At 38.7% G+C, this 19,744-nt stretch overlaps 1 protein-coding gene across 3 annotated transcripts in view; it reads right to left on the reverse strand.

Annotated features, from left to right (window-relative positions):
- The window catches only part of emid1 (EMI domain containing 1), a 73,333-nt gene extending 60,486 nt beyond the window's left edge, over positions 1–12,847 (reverse strand). For 2 of the 3 annotated variants that reach the window (XR_014606298.1, XM_084114980.1), the window contains exons 1-3: positions 12,171–12,840; positions 4,251–4,364; positions 3,683–3,786 (exon numbers count right to left, since the gene is read on the reverse strand). Coding sequence is in view for 2 of the 3 variants with exons in the window: in XM_084114980.1 (XP_083971106.1) it covers positions 3,683–3,786; positions 4,251–4,364; positions 12,171–12,334 (382 nt within the window). In the remaining variant the exon portion in view is untranslated. Of the gene's footprint in view, positions 1–3,682; positions 3,787–4,250; positions 4,365–12,170 lie in introns of all 3 variants that reach the window. The other variant, XM_084114979.1, reaches the window with a different exon arrangement.
- Positions 12,848–19,744: the final 6,897 nt, after the last annotated feature.

Raw genomic sequence — 19,744 nt, forward strand, 5'->3', positions numbered from 1 at the left:
CATGAGGGTGAGTAAATGTTGCCAAAAATGTCATTTTATCCATTTAAATTTCTTTAGCCATTGGCTGCGGGCTAAAGAAAATACACTTTGCATTACAGACAGGAAGTAGTAAGTACAGTTAGCGTTCAGCTACTACTTGAAATTTTAGCGTACACACACACACACACACAAAAACAACCACATGACAGACACATACTGTACGGCATTAAGAGCTCTCAAAGCAATTTACAAGACACATTAAAGCTGAAACTGTCTATAAAAGTAAATTAAAGTTCAGTCAAATAAAGACTTGCCACCTTGGGAATGCCAACCACATTGAATCATTTAGCGGACCTTAAGACTCCAACGACAATTTATAAACTATTAGTGGGTCAGTGGGTACAGCTGGTTCAAACAACACCTTAGAGAGCCCACCTTTGGCCAAATCACACAAGACCTGGTGCAGTTCGGAGAGGATAGGAGACTCTCATGGCTGCTGGCTGGTCCTCTCGGTTACTCCCAGCACGACTCACAATGAGGCTCTGGCTGACACTCAGAGAATACAGCCAAACACACACACACACACACACTCAGTCACAGAGCAAAGCTGCCAGAAACAGCATCCAAACACAGCTGAGACACGCTCACATTAATCAGACACTCACTCGCACACATGCATACTTTCGCAGTCTCACAATAGCCATCCATCCTGTTTCTCTTCTTTTGTCTTCTCCACTAGTTGCTCTCCTGACATTGGGACATGATTTATAAACAGAGACAGTGGAGCGATCGAGAAGAAGTCAAAGTCAAAGTGAGATGTAAGCTGTAGTCAGGGCAGGACATTAGTTGTGGGGTGGTCTCCTTGTGTGAGCCTCTGTAAACATTGAATAACAAACATGGCTACCTCACAGACCCCAAACACTTGTGGATCATTTCTCATTCCTAGATCATATCTAGTTCTGCACCATGAACAGTGCTGGGGAATAAAGTAGAGACACAACTATTTTATTTTATTTTTCCTCAGCAGTGCGACAGCAGTTTAGCAGTTTCCAAAATAGTGTAGCTTTTTCCAGCAACATTTTCCAAAGAGTAGCATGATGAAACGCCACATGGATGCTTTTTGTCACACTGTGTTGTGGAAACTAAATGAGGAAATATATTCTCTCTGAAGCTAGTTTGTTTAAAAAAAATGCAGTCCCTATGCAATATGTTAAAAAATATAATAGATATAAAATATTTAGTCAGATTCCGTTAAATGCTGCCTTTATATTGGAGTGTTTTTATTAACTTGGTTTTAACTGCATACGTGTTTTATTTAGTATAGGCCTTTATCACACTATGAAAAAATAACTTCCGCTGTAGCCTGTATGAATGGCAGTTCCCATAGCATGGGATTGTTGTGATTTATCGATGTACAGTTCATCACAGATACTTCATCTAAACACATCAACCATAGTTTAATCACTAATCAGGTATGATGAAAAATAGTGTCATGTTATTCAGGTACCTTTTCATGATTTAAAGGGGAGCACTACTTCAGAGTCTGACCTCCTTTTTTTATTTAAGAAATGCAAGAATAGAATACACTCACCTAAAGGATTATTAGGAACACCATACTAATACTGTGTTTGACCCCCTTTCGCCTTCAGAACTGCCTTAATTCTACGTGGCATTGATTCAACAAGGTTGCTGAAAGCATTCTTTAGAAATGTTGGCCCATATTGATAGGATAGCATCTTGCAGTTGATGGAGATTTGTGGGAAGCACATCCAGGGCACGAAGCTCCCGTTCCACCACATCCCAAAGATGCTCTATTGGGTTGAGATCTGGTGACTGTGGGGGCCATTTTAGTACAGTGAACTCACTGTCATGTTCAAGAAACCAAATTGAAATGATTCAAGCTTTGTGACATGGTGCATTATCCTGCTGGAAGTAGCCATCAGAGGATGGGTACATGGTGGTCATAAAGGGATGGACATGGTCAGAAACAATGCTCAGGTAGGCCGTGGCATTTAAAGGATGCCCAATTGGCACTAAGATGCCTAAAGTGTGCCAAGAAAACATCCCCCACACCATTACACCACCACCACCAGCCTGCACAGTGGTAACAAGGCATGATGGATCCATGTTCTCATTCTGTTTACACCAAATTCTAACTCAACCATCTGAGTGTCTCAAAAGAAATCGAGACTCATCAGACCAGGCAACATATTTCCAGTCTTCAACTGTCCAATTTTGGTGAGCTCGTGCAAATTGTAGCCTCTTTTTCCTATTTGTAGTGGAGATGAGTGGTACCTGGTGGGGTCTTCTGCTGTTGTAGCCCATCCGCCTCAAGGTTGTGCGTGTTGTGGCTTCACAAATGCTTTGCTGCATACCTAGGTTGTAACGAGTGGTTATTTCAGTCAAAGTTGCTCTTCTATCAGCTTGAACCAGTCGGCCCATTCTCCTCTGACCTCTAGCATCAACAAGGCATTTTCGCCCACAGGACTGCCGCATACTGGATGTTTTTCCCTTTTCACACCATTCTTTGTAAACCCTAGAAATGGTTGTGCGTGAAAATCCCAGTAACTGAGCAGATTGTGAAATACTCAGACTGGCCTGTCTGGCACCAACAACCATGCCACACTCAAAATTGCTTATATCACCTTTCTTTCCCATTCTGACATTCAGTTTGGAGTTCAGGAGATTGTCTTGACCAGGACCACACCCCTAAATGCATTGAAGCAACTGCCATGTGATTGGTTGATTAGATAATTGCATTAATTAGAAATTGAACAGGTGTTCCTAATAATCCTTTAGGTGAGTGTATGAATTATAAGTAAAGACTGTACAAATTGAATCATAATAAATATGCTGCAACAATAAAAACAATAACATTAAAAATAAAATTCTGATTGTATTCCGATTATTCCCTCGGCAACATGCAGATCTTCATTTATCTCATGACTGTGACAACATCGGCAATGCCAATCGCTTCACTCACATAATGTTGCACATTAAAATGGAAGATTACACATATGGTAGGGTGTGTAAGGCTAAGTAAAACGTTTACAGTATTGATGTTTTTTGTCAAGTGTCAAGGCCACATGTGTTTTCTACCCGATAAAAACTCTTCTAATTGCAAAAATGTGTTTTATAACCAGATAGTTAAAGGGTTAGTTCACCCAAAAATGAAAATTCTGTCAGTAATTACTCACCTTCATGTTGTTCCAACCCCATCAGACTTTCGTTCATCTTCGGAACACAAATTAAGATATTTTTGATAAAATCTGAGAGCTGGATCACTCCTCCATAGGCTTCTATGGGATCGAAACTTGCTGGCCCAGAAAGTTAGAAAAGACAATCTTTTTTTTTTTCTTTTTTTTTTTTTGCACAAAAAGTATTCTCGTCGCTTGATAAACTTATGGTTGAGCCACTGTAGTCACTTGGACTATATTAAACATTGTCTTTTCTAACTTTCTATATTTCGATCCCATAGAAGGACATTTTTGGGTGTACTAACCCTTTAATGTAGCAAACTATACATTTTCAAAAGAGTAGCTTGTAGTTTGACTTGTAAATTATAAGTTGAGCTTGAAATTTGGGAAACTTAAAGTAGATTCCCCAACACTGACTAAGCATAGAGTACAGCATAGAGATTCCTTCTTCACAACCGCGTGTAGTTCTGTATCAGGCTACAACCATCATCTCTGGTCAGTCTTACCTTCCTCACACTGAGATCCGCTGTATCCAGGACAACATTTCCACTCCAGAGAGGTGATGGTGCGGTACACAACTTTATAGGATGGCCGGACCACAGTGCGATAGCTGCAACACACACACATAAAATGTAAGTCTGTTTGAAAGTATGTTTACCAGATGATGTTTATGAAAAATGATATTATTAAAAACATTAAAATAGAAAACTGTTATTTTAAATTGTAATAATATTGTACAGCATTACTGTTTTACTGTATTATTAATTAAATAAATGTGGCCTGTGTGAGCATATGAGACTTCTTTCAAAAACATTTTAAAAGTTGTATTGACCCCACACTTTTGAACAGTTATATCATAAACATCATGCAACAGTTACTAGTTTTTACAAGGTCCTGTCAAGGACTGCAAAATGGAATTATAATTTTACACATGCAGTGTTTTTGGAACAGTGTTACTGTCCTACTAACACATGAACACATTTACTGCACAGGCTGCAAATGTGAAAGTGACCAATGAGAGGTTCCCAAAATGATATAAAACCCTAAGTGAATGTGTGCTGATGCTAAACTCACCTTCCCCCATTGCAACCCTGAGGCCACCTGCAGGTCTGATAGACTCTCTGAAGCGTGGTGCCATTCTGTACCTGACAAGTCACAGTCTTTGTCACCGTCTGAGGACACCAGTTTCTAAAAGAGAGAGAAATATGATAATCAGAGCAATCTAATTGACCCCCATCATGAATTGGATGGTTCTGATGACATAAGAATAATAACACACGCACACAGCTGGCCATGAAATGATCTAATCCAACTCACACATACTGTAAAAGTGATCAATGTTTCGTTGGACACCCGTACTTCAACAGTCTAACCATCTCTGTTGAAAACTCTTTATGGTGTTTACACAGGTTAAATGACCCGTACGCCTGGCAGGAGAGCATTGTCAGTGCTGTTTACTTTGCGGCCTTTCTCTAGCAAATCACATCCGCCCATTTTTATTCTTTCCGCAGCACTACAAGCAGGTCAAGTCACGGAGGGGGTCACTGCCCCGCATGTGTGAGCGTGTGGGCTCCTCATCTAGATTTAAGACAGCTTTAAGAAACCTGAGCCAAAACCGGAGCAGAGGCACAGTCCCTGGGAGAAAGAGTGGCTCTTTTGTCCTGCTTTTTATCAGGGCTTCACTTCACACAGCTTGAAAAGCCGAGGAACACTTCACACAGCTTGAAAAGCAACTGCTGGACAAATCCCTGAATCAGGTGCCCATATATTTTAATCCAGTATTAAAATGAAATAAGTAACATTAACCCAAACAATGTCTTCAAAGGTCTTAGAAAAGTGGACAGTCTATCGGAAAGATTTGACTGTGTTTTGAAAGGCTTATTTAGAGTAATATGTTCCTGCCCTAAAACATGCTATAGGGCATCTACGTAACAGCAATGTAATGCAGAAAGCCACTCAAGGTATGATTTCAGTCATATTTCAGTCTCATTATTGAGCGGAAAATGCAAACGAGAGAAAACAAGCCTGGAAGACAAAAGTCATCTGGAAAGTTTGCTACGGTAATCACTAATGTGCCCTACATAAAGTGGAACCTTCTAATTGGGAAGCCAGTGGCAAATCCAGCCCTGATGAGGAGCAGACTAGAGTCAGGACAGAGGAGAGGGGGAAAGTAACACAGAGAACCAAAACAAAGCTGCACGGCCCAAGCCCAGGATCTCGGCACATGCCAGAAGTCACAAAAGAAAGGAATGAACGTGGGTTTGAAGAGAAACACCAATCAGATCTCTTTCCCCCTGAGCTCCCTCATGATTTTTACACGGAATGGCTTGAAACAAAGAGCCATTGATAAGTTCACCTCAAATAGACCTTTGTATGAACCATTATGCCTCAAGTTGAGCAAACATAAGTCAAAGAGATGTGGAGCAGAATTCAAAGAGAGTTAATGCACGTGTAACATATGGAGGTCATTATATCTACTATACTTCAGTGGTTATTATCAATGGCTCAGCTTATGCACAGCTATGATCACACATCAAGTAAACAGGCCAGAGGGCCATACACGCTCAATAATCAGCACCAATCTGCCTGTATAGTGTAGATTGTCTGTTTGTAGATTTCAGGGTGTTTTCAAGCACACTTAAATATTGCTGTATAATGATGTGCATGTATTGCAGGTTTGTACAAAACTACATATTAAAAAAATAAAATAATAATCTGTTTTTAAGAACAACATTTGTGGCAAGACAAACAAAAATTACAAGGCATGACAGTGCAATTGCAAAGGAATTAATTTAATGATGTAATTTAATACTAGTAATGGGTAACACCTGATTAGACAGGTCAAAGATGAACCTATGTACATTTTCAAAGATGAAAATGCATATATATACATACATACATACATATATATATGAAGTTGTAACCAGAAGCAACATGTGGTCTAACATGAAACCATCCTCATGGCATGCTCACACATTAACATCTCTTGCATGTGCCGTTTTCCCAGCCCTTTCCCAGAACCTGCTGTGGCCCACAGAACCAGCCCTCAAATATGCCAGATATTTCCATAGCCTATATGAATTTTAGGGGGTTTCCATGCCCTGCTTGAGACAAGGGCCGCGGGACACAGAGTCTGGAACAGAACTGGGGTGACCACAGGCTTATCCGGTCACTACCTGCCCAACTGTTGCGGCCCAGCCAACAAACACACGCAAACACAGAAGCCAGTCTGGTCACAGCTGAAGACCATGGGGCTATTTCTGTGATCTGCTTGTTATTGAATTTAGAACCACAAATCATACCCTTGCCCTTCTCTAGGAAACACATGAATGCACATTCAAACTATACTGTACCATAAATACAACTGCACACATTTTTTTTACTATACATAATTTACCTAAGCAGGCCATGCATCCTGCAACAACATCCTGTGTTGTCAAATCAACCTAAACATACACATACACTCAGAGAGCAATGATTGGTTGAACGAAATAACGCAACAAAATAAAATAAAATACAATTTTAAGTTTAAGTTTTAAAGCATAATTATGCCATCCAATAAAAGCAACTTCATTTGTTTTAAAAAAAGAATTAAAGTCATATGTGTTTGGAATGACGAGCATAAGTAAATAATGCCAGAAATTTAATTTTGCGGTTTCATTTTGGGATGAACTGTATTTGGACAGTCACATCACCTTAACATCACCTCTGTCAACACACCGAATCATGTTAATTCATCTGAGCAAAAACTATCACATATAATTGCTCCCATATTTCACCATGATTTCAGTTGCTCTGAACTCCACTCAACTGATTCTGTCCATTTAGGATCATTTTAGCCTGGAAATACTACATAGGTTGAATAGACACAGAAATTAGCCGAACTTCCAAATAGTAGGAGTAGGCGTCCAGGCAATGGGCATGCAGATAAAGATCTAGAGCGGCACAGCCATCAGAACAGTTCCCACACAGCCAGCTTAGTGAACAGGGCGATTTGTTTGAATTGTTCACCCCCCTCCCCTCTCATCTGATCCTGATTTCATTTGGTACGTTCCCCAACAGTAACTTCAATTAGCCCCTCGAATCTAAAACACAAAACTATGTAAAAATCCACGCAAAATGCCCTCTCCATTTTAAAACAGCACACAGTGCATGGCATTCTCTGGATGTTCATGAAAACTAGATGATTCTGGACACAGTCCAGCTCCATATGAACTAATGAGAGGATTTATAGGGAACAGACAGCACAAAAGCCTTTCAATGGGAAATGACCCCTTGCCCGCTTTCTGAACAGAAAGATGGAGGCAAAGCCAACTAAACTCTGCTTTGATCCAGATTTAAACCTCGGGGCAGGGAGAGACAGAGGGTTAAAAGAGGAGGAGCAGTACTTATAGACCATTATTCCAGTAATCTAACATCTTTCCTTCAGAAAGCGTTTATGAGGGGTCATTATGCAACCCTGTTATCAACCCACACTCTAATTCTTACTACTTACAGTTGTGCCTTAAAAATATTAAAAAAAAATGTAGAATAGAATATAACCCATAGAATATTGTTTTCCAATCGTTTACATGTCGGGGACTATATCTTCCAGTGAAAGGATGTGTATGAATGCATTTGTTTAATAAAATAACAGGGCTACCAATTTAACACATCAATTTAGTGCAATGTAGAATTTTTAATAAATAAATTTAGTGCACTTTGAAATAAATAAATGCACATTAATTTAGTGCTATTTAAGATTAAGACACACTGCACTGAAAGCTTCATTGCAACAAACTGCCTATAGCTTAATTCTCTCTCAGATATGCGGTAGGTAATGAAACTCAAGTTAAAAGGTGTGAATGCTTTCAACAGCCCAGCAATGCTACATTTCATTGGCATTAACATGCACTTGGCCAACAGATCGAAAGACTGACTTCTCTTCCTTGCATACACACATGGGACCAGAAACCTAATAAATAACTCTGCATTGTGCACAGATCATAGCACAGACTGTAAGGGGGAGACAACTCAAATCAGAAAGGGATGGCAAGAATCACACAGAGCTGGACTGAGTGCAACTCAGCGTGCAGCGAGCGGCAAACAAGACAAAGCCATAAAATAAAAGCAGCACAACGCACACATGCATTCGAACTAGAGGAATGATCATGAAACTGCCTTATTTTAGACAAGATGAAAAACAGCAAGCTTCATTTAAAGCATGAATGCTAGCTTTCAACACACAACGCGTGAGACAATGCTGAGACTCAAATGTTGACTCCCGCAATGTAGCACAGACTACAGAGATTATTGACTCTGGAGGCAAATAAATTAAGTTTGAACAAGAAGACAATAGAGAGCTGTGGCAGCTGGACAGGAGGGTTGGAAAGAGAGCATTTCATCATCGGGTCAGTAATGAAGCCCTCCTGGGATGCACTAGGGGGGTAAGATAACCCAATTAGGCCGCGTTCATGACGTCCAACGATATAGGCAAAACAGTGAGGGACAAAGAAGATTAATGGCCTGCTGAAAGAAAGCATCAAAAAGTACTAAAAGAGAAAAAAAGAGAAAGAACGACAAAGCAAAGCAAAAATGAACAAGTACCCTCTTCTGTCCCTGAGATTTGCTCAAGACTGGTTCGAAGGACAGGTCAAAGGCCAAGGCGGGAGACAGTCCTTCTCCAAAGTCGGATTTAAGGACCAGTCTTGAGGGAAAACAGCCCTGAAGCGAATGATATGGATGAGTGAGACTGCACACAGAAACACCCATAGATCATAAAGATGATCAGTGCATTCTTCCCTAATTAGGCTATCTCTATCCTCACAGTGAAACCGATTCCTTGATTGATTGATCTGAGTGTCATGCTCTTCACCCCATGTGACAATCTTTATTTATATCTGATATCAAATGAGGGTGTTGCAGCATTTGTTTTCAGTTTAGAAGATTTTTATTTCTAAAACAGTGGCCAGATTCACAAAACATTCTTAAGAATAAAATTCTTCTTAAAGGGGCTATATGTAAGAATTTTCATGTATTAATAGCTTTTTTATCGCCAATGTGTAAACAGCTAGTAACGAAAGTAGACTGATTTTTATGTGAAGGATTCGGGACATTTTTGCCGGGAAAATCAAAAGGATGTGAAGTTTACGCGCGCACTCCAGAGAGCCTTTCTTCCATTCAATGACACATTATATGAATGCTTATACAATGTCCAGAACAATGCCGAAAGAGCTATTCTGTACATTAATGTCAATGTGTCATGCAAAGAAAATGGAATAATTCAAACTATTAAGTCTCACATAGCCAGATCTATATACAGTCTGTAGACTCAAATATACTTTAGAATCAAACTATAACAGTGTAATTTGAATGACCTCATCTGTCTACGTGATGCCGGAGAATTGCAGAGCTAGTGCAAACATATCCACATTGCTATGATCAGATGCTTTCTTAACTGCTGTTTTCTCACCACTGTCATTTCTATTGTGTGTTTGTTATTGAGAGGAAAGAGCGCAGCACATATTATTAATCTAAACTCTCAGCAGTGTGGCGGCATCGGGACGTTTGTTAAAAGCATATTGCTGCAAAGTTATTTTTACTTAATCAAAGAACGAAAAAACTTTGTATATCGTATATCAGGGACTTGAATCAAGTTAAGTCTCTTGTACTCAACATATTATCTCAAATAAAAATGCCCTCTTCCTTTGTACAATTTGCAATGCGGAACTTATGACTTACAATGCAGAAGAGAAAAACAAATAAAGTAAACAAAAATATCTAATGTGTATAACCCATGGAGCAATACTTAAGCATCAAAGTGTCACTGCTTTCGTGGAGACAGAATGAGGGTGGAGGTATGCTTGTTGGTGTTGATGGGTCAGCAGCTAAAGGTCCCTCTGGGGCCCCAAATCTCACACTCCCACCCTGAGTGCTGCTCTCCAGGGCAGTGAAGCCGAGCAGAGCAGGAAATAGCTGCTGACTTAACCCCCAACTGTGTTCGCCTTCACCGGCCCCTAATTAGACAGATATTCTTGAGGTTTTTTTTCTTTCTCAGGACATTTATATTTCAGGCATTGTCTTTGCCATATGCAAAATGGTTTAGGGTAAAGGTTAGGATGTGGATCGGGGTTAATTATGATTTATGGCAAGAGTTCATATGCCTGTTGTGTTCAGCCTCTCTTGATCCTTTGGAAAGTAGAACAAACTGTTCCTCTGTGCTCTAGCGTGGGAATCTAAGTTCTGTATTCATCATCATGGGCTGGTATCTATACAGTACGTTTCAATGTGCAGTTTTAATCTATGTACAGTAGGATTGTGCATAGCTGAACTACAGTAAAGGTATGCATGACACAATGTGTAATCGAATATGTGAAGGATTAAATATATTTTGTGCATCTTTCAGAGCAAGAGCACAATTCCAAGGACAATTACATTCTGATTAACTTGTATTTATGCTGGATGAAGCCCAGCTACAACCACATTTTGTAGGTCTGTTAGTTAGACTTCTCAATTTCAGTCAGACTAAAGCATTTAGTCACACTGAAATTGTGCAAATTTGAAATGTATTTTATGACAGCTTAAGATATGTTTTATATTTATCTGATATTGCTTATTGATTTCTTTTATATTATTTATTTATTTACATATGATGTGATATATCTAAAGTTGTATTACACCTCTCAGAAAACAGTGCTGCTTATCCAAGGCATCTCAAAGATGTCTGTGACCCCTCCTCTCTGCATCATCATCATACAGCAGTGCAATAAACTTCCCTCTCGCAGCATGCAGACGATGCAGCTGCATGTGTTTAGTAAACACTGTCTGTTTCATCAGTCTGTGACTGACGGGAGGAGGGGTGAGAGATCAAACCTTCAGCACAGAGAGCAAAGACTCCTCCACACCTGCGTACTTCAGAGACACATCCCACCCACAACAACTCGAAGCCATTTACCCAAACAGAGTAAATATTTGCATGAAGATATGAGGGTCAGATCAAGGCCATAAGCTGTTGTCACAGGTCAGTCAAGGTGATGCAGTCTGGATAGAAGTGGAGGGCTTACATGTTGAATGTTTTGTCTAATTTCTTGCCTTGTTATGTCTCAAAAAAGCAATGAAAAAGATATACTGATTAAAAAAAAGAACTGCTGATTATGTCTGATTTAGCATTTGCTTAGAAATACAAACCTGTAAGACTTTAAAAACGTGGAATCATTCAAAAGTTCTCTGGGCGAGTTGAAGTTGAGAATGAGTCTGGACAGTGATACCAATCTATTTTCTACATGTTTTAACTGGAATAACCCATAGACAGTCACAGACGTGCTGACAGGAGAGATGGGTGTTTCCTCATGTCAGGAAAGAGGAAACAGACTGCCAGACTCACAACAGGGCTATTTAGTTGATAGCAGAGAAATCAGCATAATATTGTAGATGCACAATCTGTGTATACAACTGATAAATAGATTATCCTCACAATGTATCAATCTTATTTTTTCTATAAAAAAATACAGTAAATGTAGTAATTTACAAATGATCATTAAACTCTGCTGTATTTTTCTGTTGGAAATTCTAAACAGTTTTTTGAAATATGGTAACTTCAGAAACTAGCTTGACCATCTAAGGCTGGTTTATGCTGGTGTGCTAACTTGGATCAGCTAATGACTTTGACCAGCTAAAACCCAGTAATGTTCCAAAGCACAGCTGACAAGCTTAAACTGGATTTTCAAACTGGTAATAAATGTTATTGACTCAACAAACATTTAAGTAATATGAATTTACTGGTCTCAGCTCATTATTTACAGACACTTTTACCTCTTGTTTGGATATTTTAACTCAAACTCTGTATGAAAAAAAACTTTTCCCCCACTAAAATCCTTTAGGATTTGAATTGACTGTAAACATTAGAAAATGTGTAGTTCCTGTGGGGAAAAGATGGTAAACATGACTCGAAACAATTTAAAACTTGAACTGACAACTGCATGTTACTTCTGTTAGCCTATGTCATAAAAACCGTACCTTTTCGACAGATCTTTGTGGAGTGCTGTCCCGGTCTGGTATTTGTAAACTCCGGGTCCCCACGTCCCCTGGACGCATGTCAGCCACAGTATCAGCAGCAGCGTCCACAAGAGGAAAGAGCTCCGGTGAACCGGAGACACCGAGCGCCCGACACGCGCTCCCATTTCAGCCGCGTCAACTATACGGAGAACCCACTCAGCAAAAAAAAAAAAAAAAAAAAAACTATTCTAATATTGACCCACTGATCTCGCAAATGTGACTAGAGAACAGGTATAAGACTCGCAAGACTAATTTCTGAACTGCCGTTTATTTTACGAGCATTAAAATAATAAAAAGGCTTGTTTATCTGCTGCGTCTCAAACACGAGAGTTAAAGTTTCAGAGGATTGTCATCGGCAGACCCCGCCACAAATAAATATCCTCGCAAAGTTTGGACGCAAACCGCAAGACAAACGTTTCTTAGCAGCCACACAAACCGGTCCCGCCTCACTCCTCCATCTCCGTCTCTCTGTAGGTAGGCTACGTTACGGTATATTTCTTGACTACATCAACACAATGGGCAAGAAAGCGGTTTTATAGTCGCCTTGAGTCCCACAGCCCGTGTAGTTTTTTTTTTTTTCACCCAGCCCAGTTCCCTCTTTCTCTCTCTGTCCTCTCATGCAGCACTCCCCCTTTCCTGCTCTTCCAGTGAAAACTTTTAGACATGAAACAAATGGATTTATGGCGTCCTTGTTTAAGAAGCAGTTATGGTCTCGTTTTTAAAAATGCAGTCAGAAGAGGCTAATAAGCAAATCCACAGCCTACAGAAATCTCAGCTGTTTCTCCAAGCAATAGAGATCTCAATAATGTCTCACATATGCTCAAATGACCGGTATACCAAAGTTTGCAATCAAAAGTCGCTATGAATGTGACTTGAATATGTCTTCTTTCAATTGATTGTTTCACTGTTTTTTTTTTTTTAAATGTCTTTATATATATATATACATTTATTTTCTTATAGGCCTATAACCATATCCTTACCCCTAAATCTATCCATAAGTTATCCCTAAAATCAAAGGGAAATGATAGGTGAATAACACTGATGTAGAAGCACCTAACCTTGTTTGTAAGCCTAAACTTGTCATAAATTGTAAAGTTTTTCCTCAAATCTGATAGGTTGATTGGAATGTTGTTCCAGGATCAAAAAAAGATGTTGATTCCGGAACATAGCCTACTTGGTGAAATCCACCCAGCAAACACAAAATGTTTTTACAACTTTTTGTAAACGTTAACATTGTATTTAGGTTGTAATTAGGTAATGTTGCAGTAGGCTACAATGTTTTAAAAAAACGTTTAAAAGAAACCACACCTAAAATGAAAACTATAAACAAAATAAAAGTTTTAGAAACGTTGTGAAAATATCAACCTGAGGGTTGTTCCATAAAACAAGATTAGAATACAAGACAGACTTATTTTGGTTAGACTTATTGTCGGTGGATTCTGTTTCATAAAGCAAACTTAAAATAGTTCAAACTCAGTTACTCTGGCAACTTATGCTGGGAAACTAACCGGGGCAGGCTAACTGTCAGGCTAAGCCTGAGTTGATGCTTAACCAGATACCGTTAACACTGACCCGCTGGGAATGTGATGATACCTCTGACTCTCTGGCATGCTGCCATTTTATTTCATGTAACCACTATCAGTCCAAAAATGAAAGGAAATGCACTTTAATATGTAGCCTAATAAATTCTAACATACAAAAATAGTAACAAATGTAAAGAAGTTACATTTGTTTAGTTGGTGTGATTTTTGTAATTAATCAATTAAATGTCTATAAATAGGGAGCTCAACCCATGTGTCGGACGCATAATCATGGTGTGTCCTTTCATTGATGATGTGGTGGATGACGGAGCGATAATCATACGCAGGGCATTTCAAAGAGAACGTACTTTCAGGGACAGGGCAGACCCGTTGGCTTTTTCTGACAACTACCAGCATATATTTGTAGATTACTGAGCCCACACATCTCAATAAAGCGCTCACAGTCCCGCAGACTGTGTGCATTGCACTTCGCTTTTTTGCCAGCGGAACATTTTTGTACACAGTTGGAGATGCAGAGAATATCAGCAAAGCATCGGTTTGCCGCTCTGTACGAATTGTGTACCTGTCTTTAAAAAAAAAAAAAAAAAAAACTCAATGTACAGGTGTTCATCACCTTCCCTGGCCACAGAGCGATTTGTACCATTAAACAGGCTGGTATAAGTAATATAGAATAATATAGAAAATGGAAATATTATTGACTGTTAAAGGGTTAGTTCACCCAAAAATGAAAATTCTGTCAGTAATTACTCACCCTCATGTTGTTCCAACCGCGTAAGACCTTTGTTCATCTTCGGAACACAAATTAAGATATTTTTGATGAAATCTGAGAGCTGATCACTCCTCCATAGGTTTCTATGTGATTGAAACTTGCTGGCCCAGAAAAGTTATTAAAGAGATCGTTAATATAGTCCAAGTGACTACAGTGGCTCAATCTTAAGTTTATCAAGCGACGAGAATACTTTTTGTGCGCAAAAACAAACAAAAATAACGACTTTATTCCACTATTCGTTTCCTTCTCTCTGGGCCTCGTAGTGTTTTTGCGCTGCGCGTCTGTGTTACACGTCATCACGCATCACACACATGACCAGCGTCGGCCAATAGTGAGCCTACGTGGTGACGTGCAACACAGACGCGCTGCGCAAAAACACTACGTGAACCAACTAGAAGCCCAGAGAGAAGGAAATGAATAGTGGAATAAAGTCGTTATTTTTGTTTGTTTTTGCGCACAAAAAGTATTCTCGTCGCTTGATAAACGTCGCATAAAGCGCCCGTCTGGTCCGCGTGAAGCAGACTTCGTTAATAGGAAATCACTACAGCATCAATGTACAGGTACAGTCCCACTGAGATGACATTGCAGTAGGCTCCTGTAGAACCGATTATTCTGTACAATAAGCTGGGCACCAGTGTTCTGTTCATTACAAATGCAGTAACAATTCCAGTGACCTACATTTTTGATTATTTAGATGAGTGATGCAGATTGCCTCATCACAAATGTAGAGGCAAAATGACCTGGCTCAGTGCATGATTCTAGAATCTTTCAGGACTCTTCTCTTTCCAACCAACTGGCACAAGGTATGCTAGTCACTTAACATACGGCAAAAACTACAACTTTAAAATACCTTCACCAATTTCAGTGAAATAAAAAAATAAAAAAATACTCTATTCAGGTGAATTCTCAGGTGTTTTGCTGGGAGACAAGGGATATGCATGCCTGCCTTATCTCTTGACTCCCTATCAGGAGCCCCAGACTGAGGCACAGCACAACTACACTACTGCCCATGCACGCACAAGAGGTTGTATAGAGATGGCATTTGGGCTCATCAAGTCAAGGTTCCAGTGCCTGAATTACCTCAGAGTGACTCCACAAAGGGCATGTGAAATTGTAGTGGCATGTGTTGTGCTACATAACATTGCCTGTCTGAGGAGCGAGGCAACCAAGGATGGTTGTAGAGGAAGACTGTCTGGGGCATTGAGGCAGATTTTGAGGACAATATTGAAACAGGCAGGGTTATAAGAGACCGTTATGCCAATAATTATTTTGGTTAATATGGTCCAAACCATGTTAGGTTTTTACTTTCTCCTAAACTTTCCCCTTAATTTACCAGACACACAAGTCACAATTAGTTTTTTTTATTCAGGTTGAAGCTTCCTGTTGGGGGTGAAAACATACAATTAAATGTTGTCAAAAAACAAAAAGGTCATGTGTCATATGGCAGTTCTACTTGCATTTTTCTCTAGCTGTTGGATTTCCAGCTCCAACTTTTTTATCTTGAGTTTTTTATATTGTATGACAGTATCTATGACTTCCATTTGTTTCAGGAGATAGCGCTTGTAAACTCCCTTTATGTTCTCTGGGTTCTGTAGGAACATAAATTTAAGTTATTTGATTGAGTGCTCTTGGCACTTTTTTGTAATTTCTTAATACTCACTTGGTCACATGTGGTCCCAGACTGAGAGGGCTCTAGAAGCCAATAATAATAATAATTGGGGAAATACACACTATTAGCACCTCACAGGCTTTTAAATATATAATGTGCAAATCTGTGCCTATACCTCAGGCCTCCTTGAGCATACTCCTCAACTGTGGATGGGCCTTCAACCTGAAACCATTAATTAAACTCATTAATAATCACTTGACAATAAATCAGTGCTTTAAACTCTGTCATACTCACAGGTTCAGCATGATGTCTAGTGGATGCAGCAAGCACACAGAATTTGGCATCACTATGAAACCAAAAGATAATAATGCAATATTCACTTCATATAAGGGATTCATTACATTTTTTGATTTTTTTTTTCTACTTAAACGTGCTTTTGCACAGGCATAGCATGCTGGTTTGTATGGCTGTCACTAAACAGGAGGAGACACGAAGGTAAAAGTCACAGTTCTTTATTAAAGGGTTGATGAAGATCTGGAAGATTGGCAGACTGGTGAGTGATGAGCATACGCAGTTCAAATGACAGTCACACTTAACTGATGGGATATTTCTGCTTGCAGAGTTGAAGACAAGCACGATGAAGATAATGGGTCCAAGGCAATGAGTCTCTGGAGGAGGACAATGAAGATAGGCATAGGAAGGTGGGTAGTCAGGTAAGTATACTTATGTAGAGACTGACAAGACCGGACCATGAGTGCATGTGAGCTGGGTGTTTAAATGTGGTGCTTGATGAGGGTGATGAGGTGATGGATGACAGCTGGTGGTGATTGTGTAATGCATGCAGGTGGTGGACCAGGAAGGATTCTGGGAGATGTAGTGCTGAAGGTGACAGGCATGGTGACTAGAGATTGTGACAATGTCCTACAAGACCATCTTGTTTAATTCTGCATTGAGGAGACTCGGTATACAGTAGCCTACAGAGGGGTCCCACTTAGCAACATAATGCAGATGAGAATATTAAAGTACTTTGAAATTAAAATGAATAACATTAAAACAGAACCGGAGTACTGTGAATGCACCTCATTTCAAACTGTAACGGTCTGTGATGGTCATCTGCCAAGCCGGACGGACGCTTGTGGCTGCCGTAAGACATAATAAACATACCTGGACAGAACTCAGTTCCACATCCACATTCAACACCAGACTTCTCTCTCATTTGGATTACTGTCTGCTAGCATATTATGTCTTCACTTCAGAATTAGGTGCATTTCTAAATCAAATCTGAATTGAATTGAAAGTGAATCGAATGTGAATTGAATTTGAATCGAATCGAATGTGAATGGAATGTGATTCGACTCGAAATCAAATGTGAATCGAATTGATTAAAATCTAATCGAATGTAAATAAAATCGAATGTGAATCAAATATAAGTCAAATGTTAATTGAATATTAATCAAATATAAATCAAATGTTAATTGAATATTAATCAAATGTTAATCGAATATTAATCAAATGTAAATCAAACCGAATTGAATGTGAATCAAATGTGAATCGAATGTGAATTGAATATAATGTGAATAGAATTGAAAGTGAATCGAATGTAAATTGAATTTAAATCAAATCGAATCAAATCTGAATTGAATGTGAATTGAAATCAAATGTCAATGAAATGTAAATCAAATGTGAATCGAATTTGAATCAAATTGAATGTGAATCAAATGTAAATCAAATGTGAATCGAATATGAATTTAATATAATGTAAATTGAATTGAAAGTGAATCGAATCAAAAGTGAATCAAATGTAAATCAAATGTAAATTGAATCGAATATTCAAATAGAATCAAATCAAACGTGAATCGAAATCAAATGTGAATCTAATGCGAATAAAAACGAATTTAAATGGAATTGAAAGTGAATCGAATGTGAATCTGATGTGAATGGAAGTTTAATCGAATCGAATGTGATTCAAATGTGATTTGGCTCGAATCAAATGTGAATCGAATTGATTCAAATGTGAATCGAATTGATTCAAATGTGAATCGAATTGATTCAAATGTGAATCGAATTGATTCAAATGTGAATCGAATTTAAATTGAATAATCGAAAGTGAATCAAATCCAATGTGAATTGAAATCAAATGTCAATGAATAAAATCGAATGTGAATCAAAAGTGAATCAAATCAAATGTGAATCGAAAATGAGTCAAATGTGAATCGAACCGAATTGAATGTGAATCAAATGAATTCAATTAAATTAACATTTGCATTCAATTCACATTCAATTCACAATTGATACATTTATTCAAAAAGATTTGCTACATCTATTCAAAATGCATTTATACATTTATTCAAAATGCATCAATACATACAATCAATCAATACAATCGCTACATTTTCAAAAAGAATCACTATATTTTAGAAAAGAAGCGCTACATTTCAGAAAAGAATCACCGATTCTTTTTCAAAAGGAATCGATACTTTGTCAAAAAAACATACAATCAATCAATACAATCACAACATTTTCAAAAAGAATCGCTACTTTAAAAAAAAGAATCGCTACATTTTCAAAAAAAGAATCGCTTTTTTTTCCAAAAATATTCGCTACTTTTTCAAAACAGAATCGCTACATTTATTCAAAATGCATTTATTCAGTTATTCAAAATGCATCAATATACAATCAATCAATACAATCAATACATTTTCGAAAAGAATCACTACTTTTTCAAAAACCAATTGATACTTTTCAAAAAGAATCGTTACATTTTTCGAAAAAGAATTACAAAACAAAACACAGTCTAACGTCTGAATAGCATCCAGAATGGGCCAAGAGGAGAGAGTGATACAGAATGAGAACCGCAAGAACACAGTTTGCTCTACCTTTCCTCTGCCCGGTGAAAAAGGAGAACTGAGGGGTTTCTGAAAACCGCAAAACTGTGGTCCACGTCCAAGCTAAACACCTGGCTCAGCAGGCAGTATGAACTCCAGCCCACTCATCTATATCTGAGGTCGAGGTGACTGCGCTCAGCGGACCCCCTGACAGCCAGAGAAATAAGCAAAGCACAGAGCAGGGGCATCAATCACACGGGTGGCCAAGAGCTGCAGGTGTTGAGAGGATGCCACTTGTCTTAGTTTGACAGGTTTGACTGTTTGAGTAAAATGAAGCTCAAAAATGATCTAGCAGAATGTTAGGTTTTGACAGTGGAAAGTAGATGGGTATTAGTGCATCCTGTTTTATTGAACAGGCTTTTTTCCTTGTGCCAAATCCAAAAGAAAAAGAAAGCAAGAACGTTACAATGAGATGATGTGTGACATGTCAAGACCCATGGCATTTTAAAAAGCAGCAGGTGCAAAGTCATGCCAAGCAGGCACTGGAGCATTTCAGGGTTAATATAAATCCCCGCTATGGAAGGCAGCTGAAAATAATCTTGGCTTCAAAAGAAATAAGGAGGGAGGCCGGTGGTGATGGTGGGAGTTTTTGTATTAACAACCACTCTTGTACTTGATTCTCTCTGTCTTTATCTCTCTACTGAGAAATGAAAGCTCAGTCAACAGTTCTTGAGGCAAAATAATGTTGATAGCAAAATGTAAATTATCGCCCAGCTCAAATCTGCTTAATG

This window comes from Abramis brama, assembly GCF_963993115.1.
Source record: "Abramis brama genome assembly, chromosome: 5".
In the NCBI taxonomy this organism is placed as follows: Eukaryota; Metazoa; Chordata; class Actinopteri; order Cypriniformes; family Leuciscidae; genus Abramis; species Abramis brama.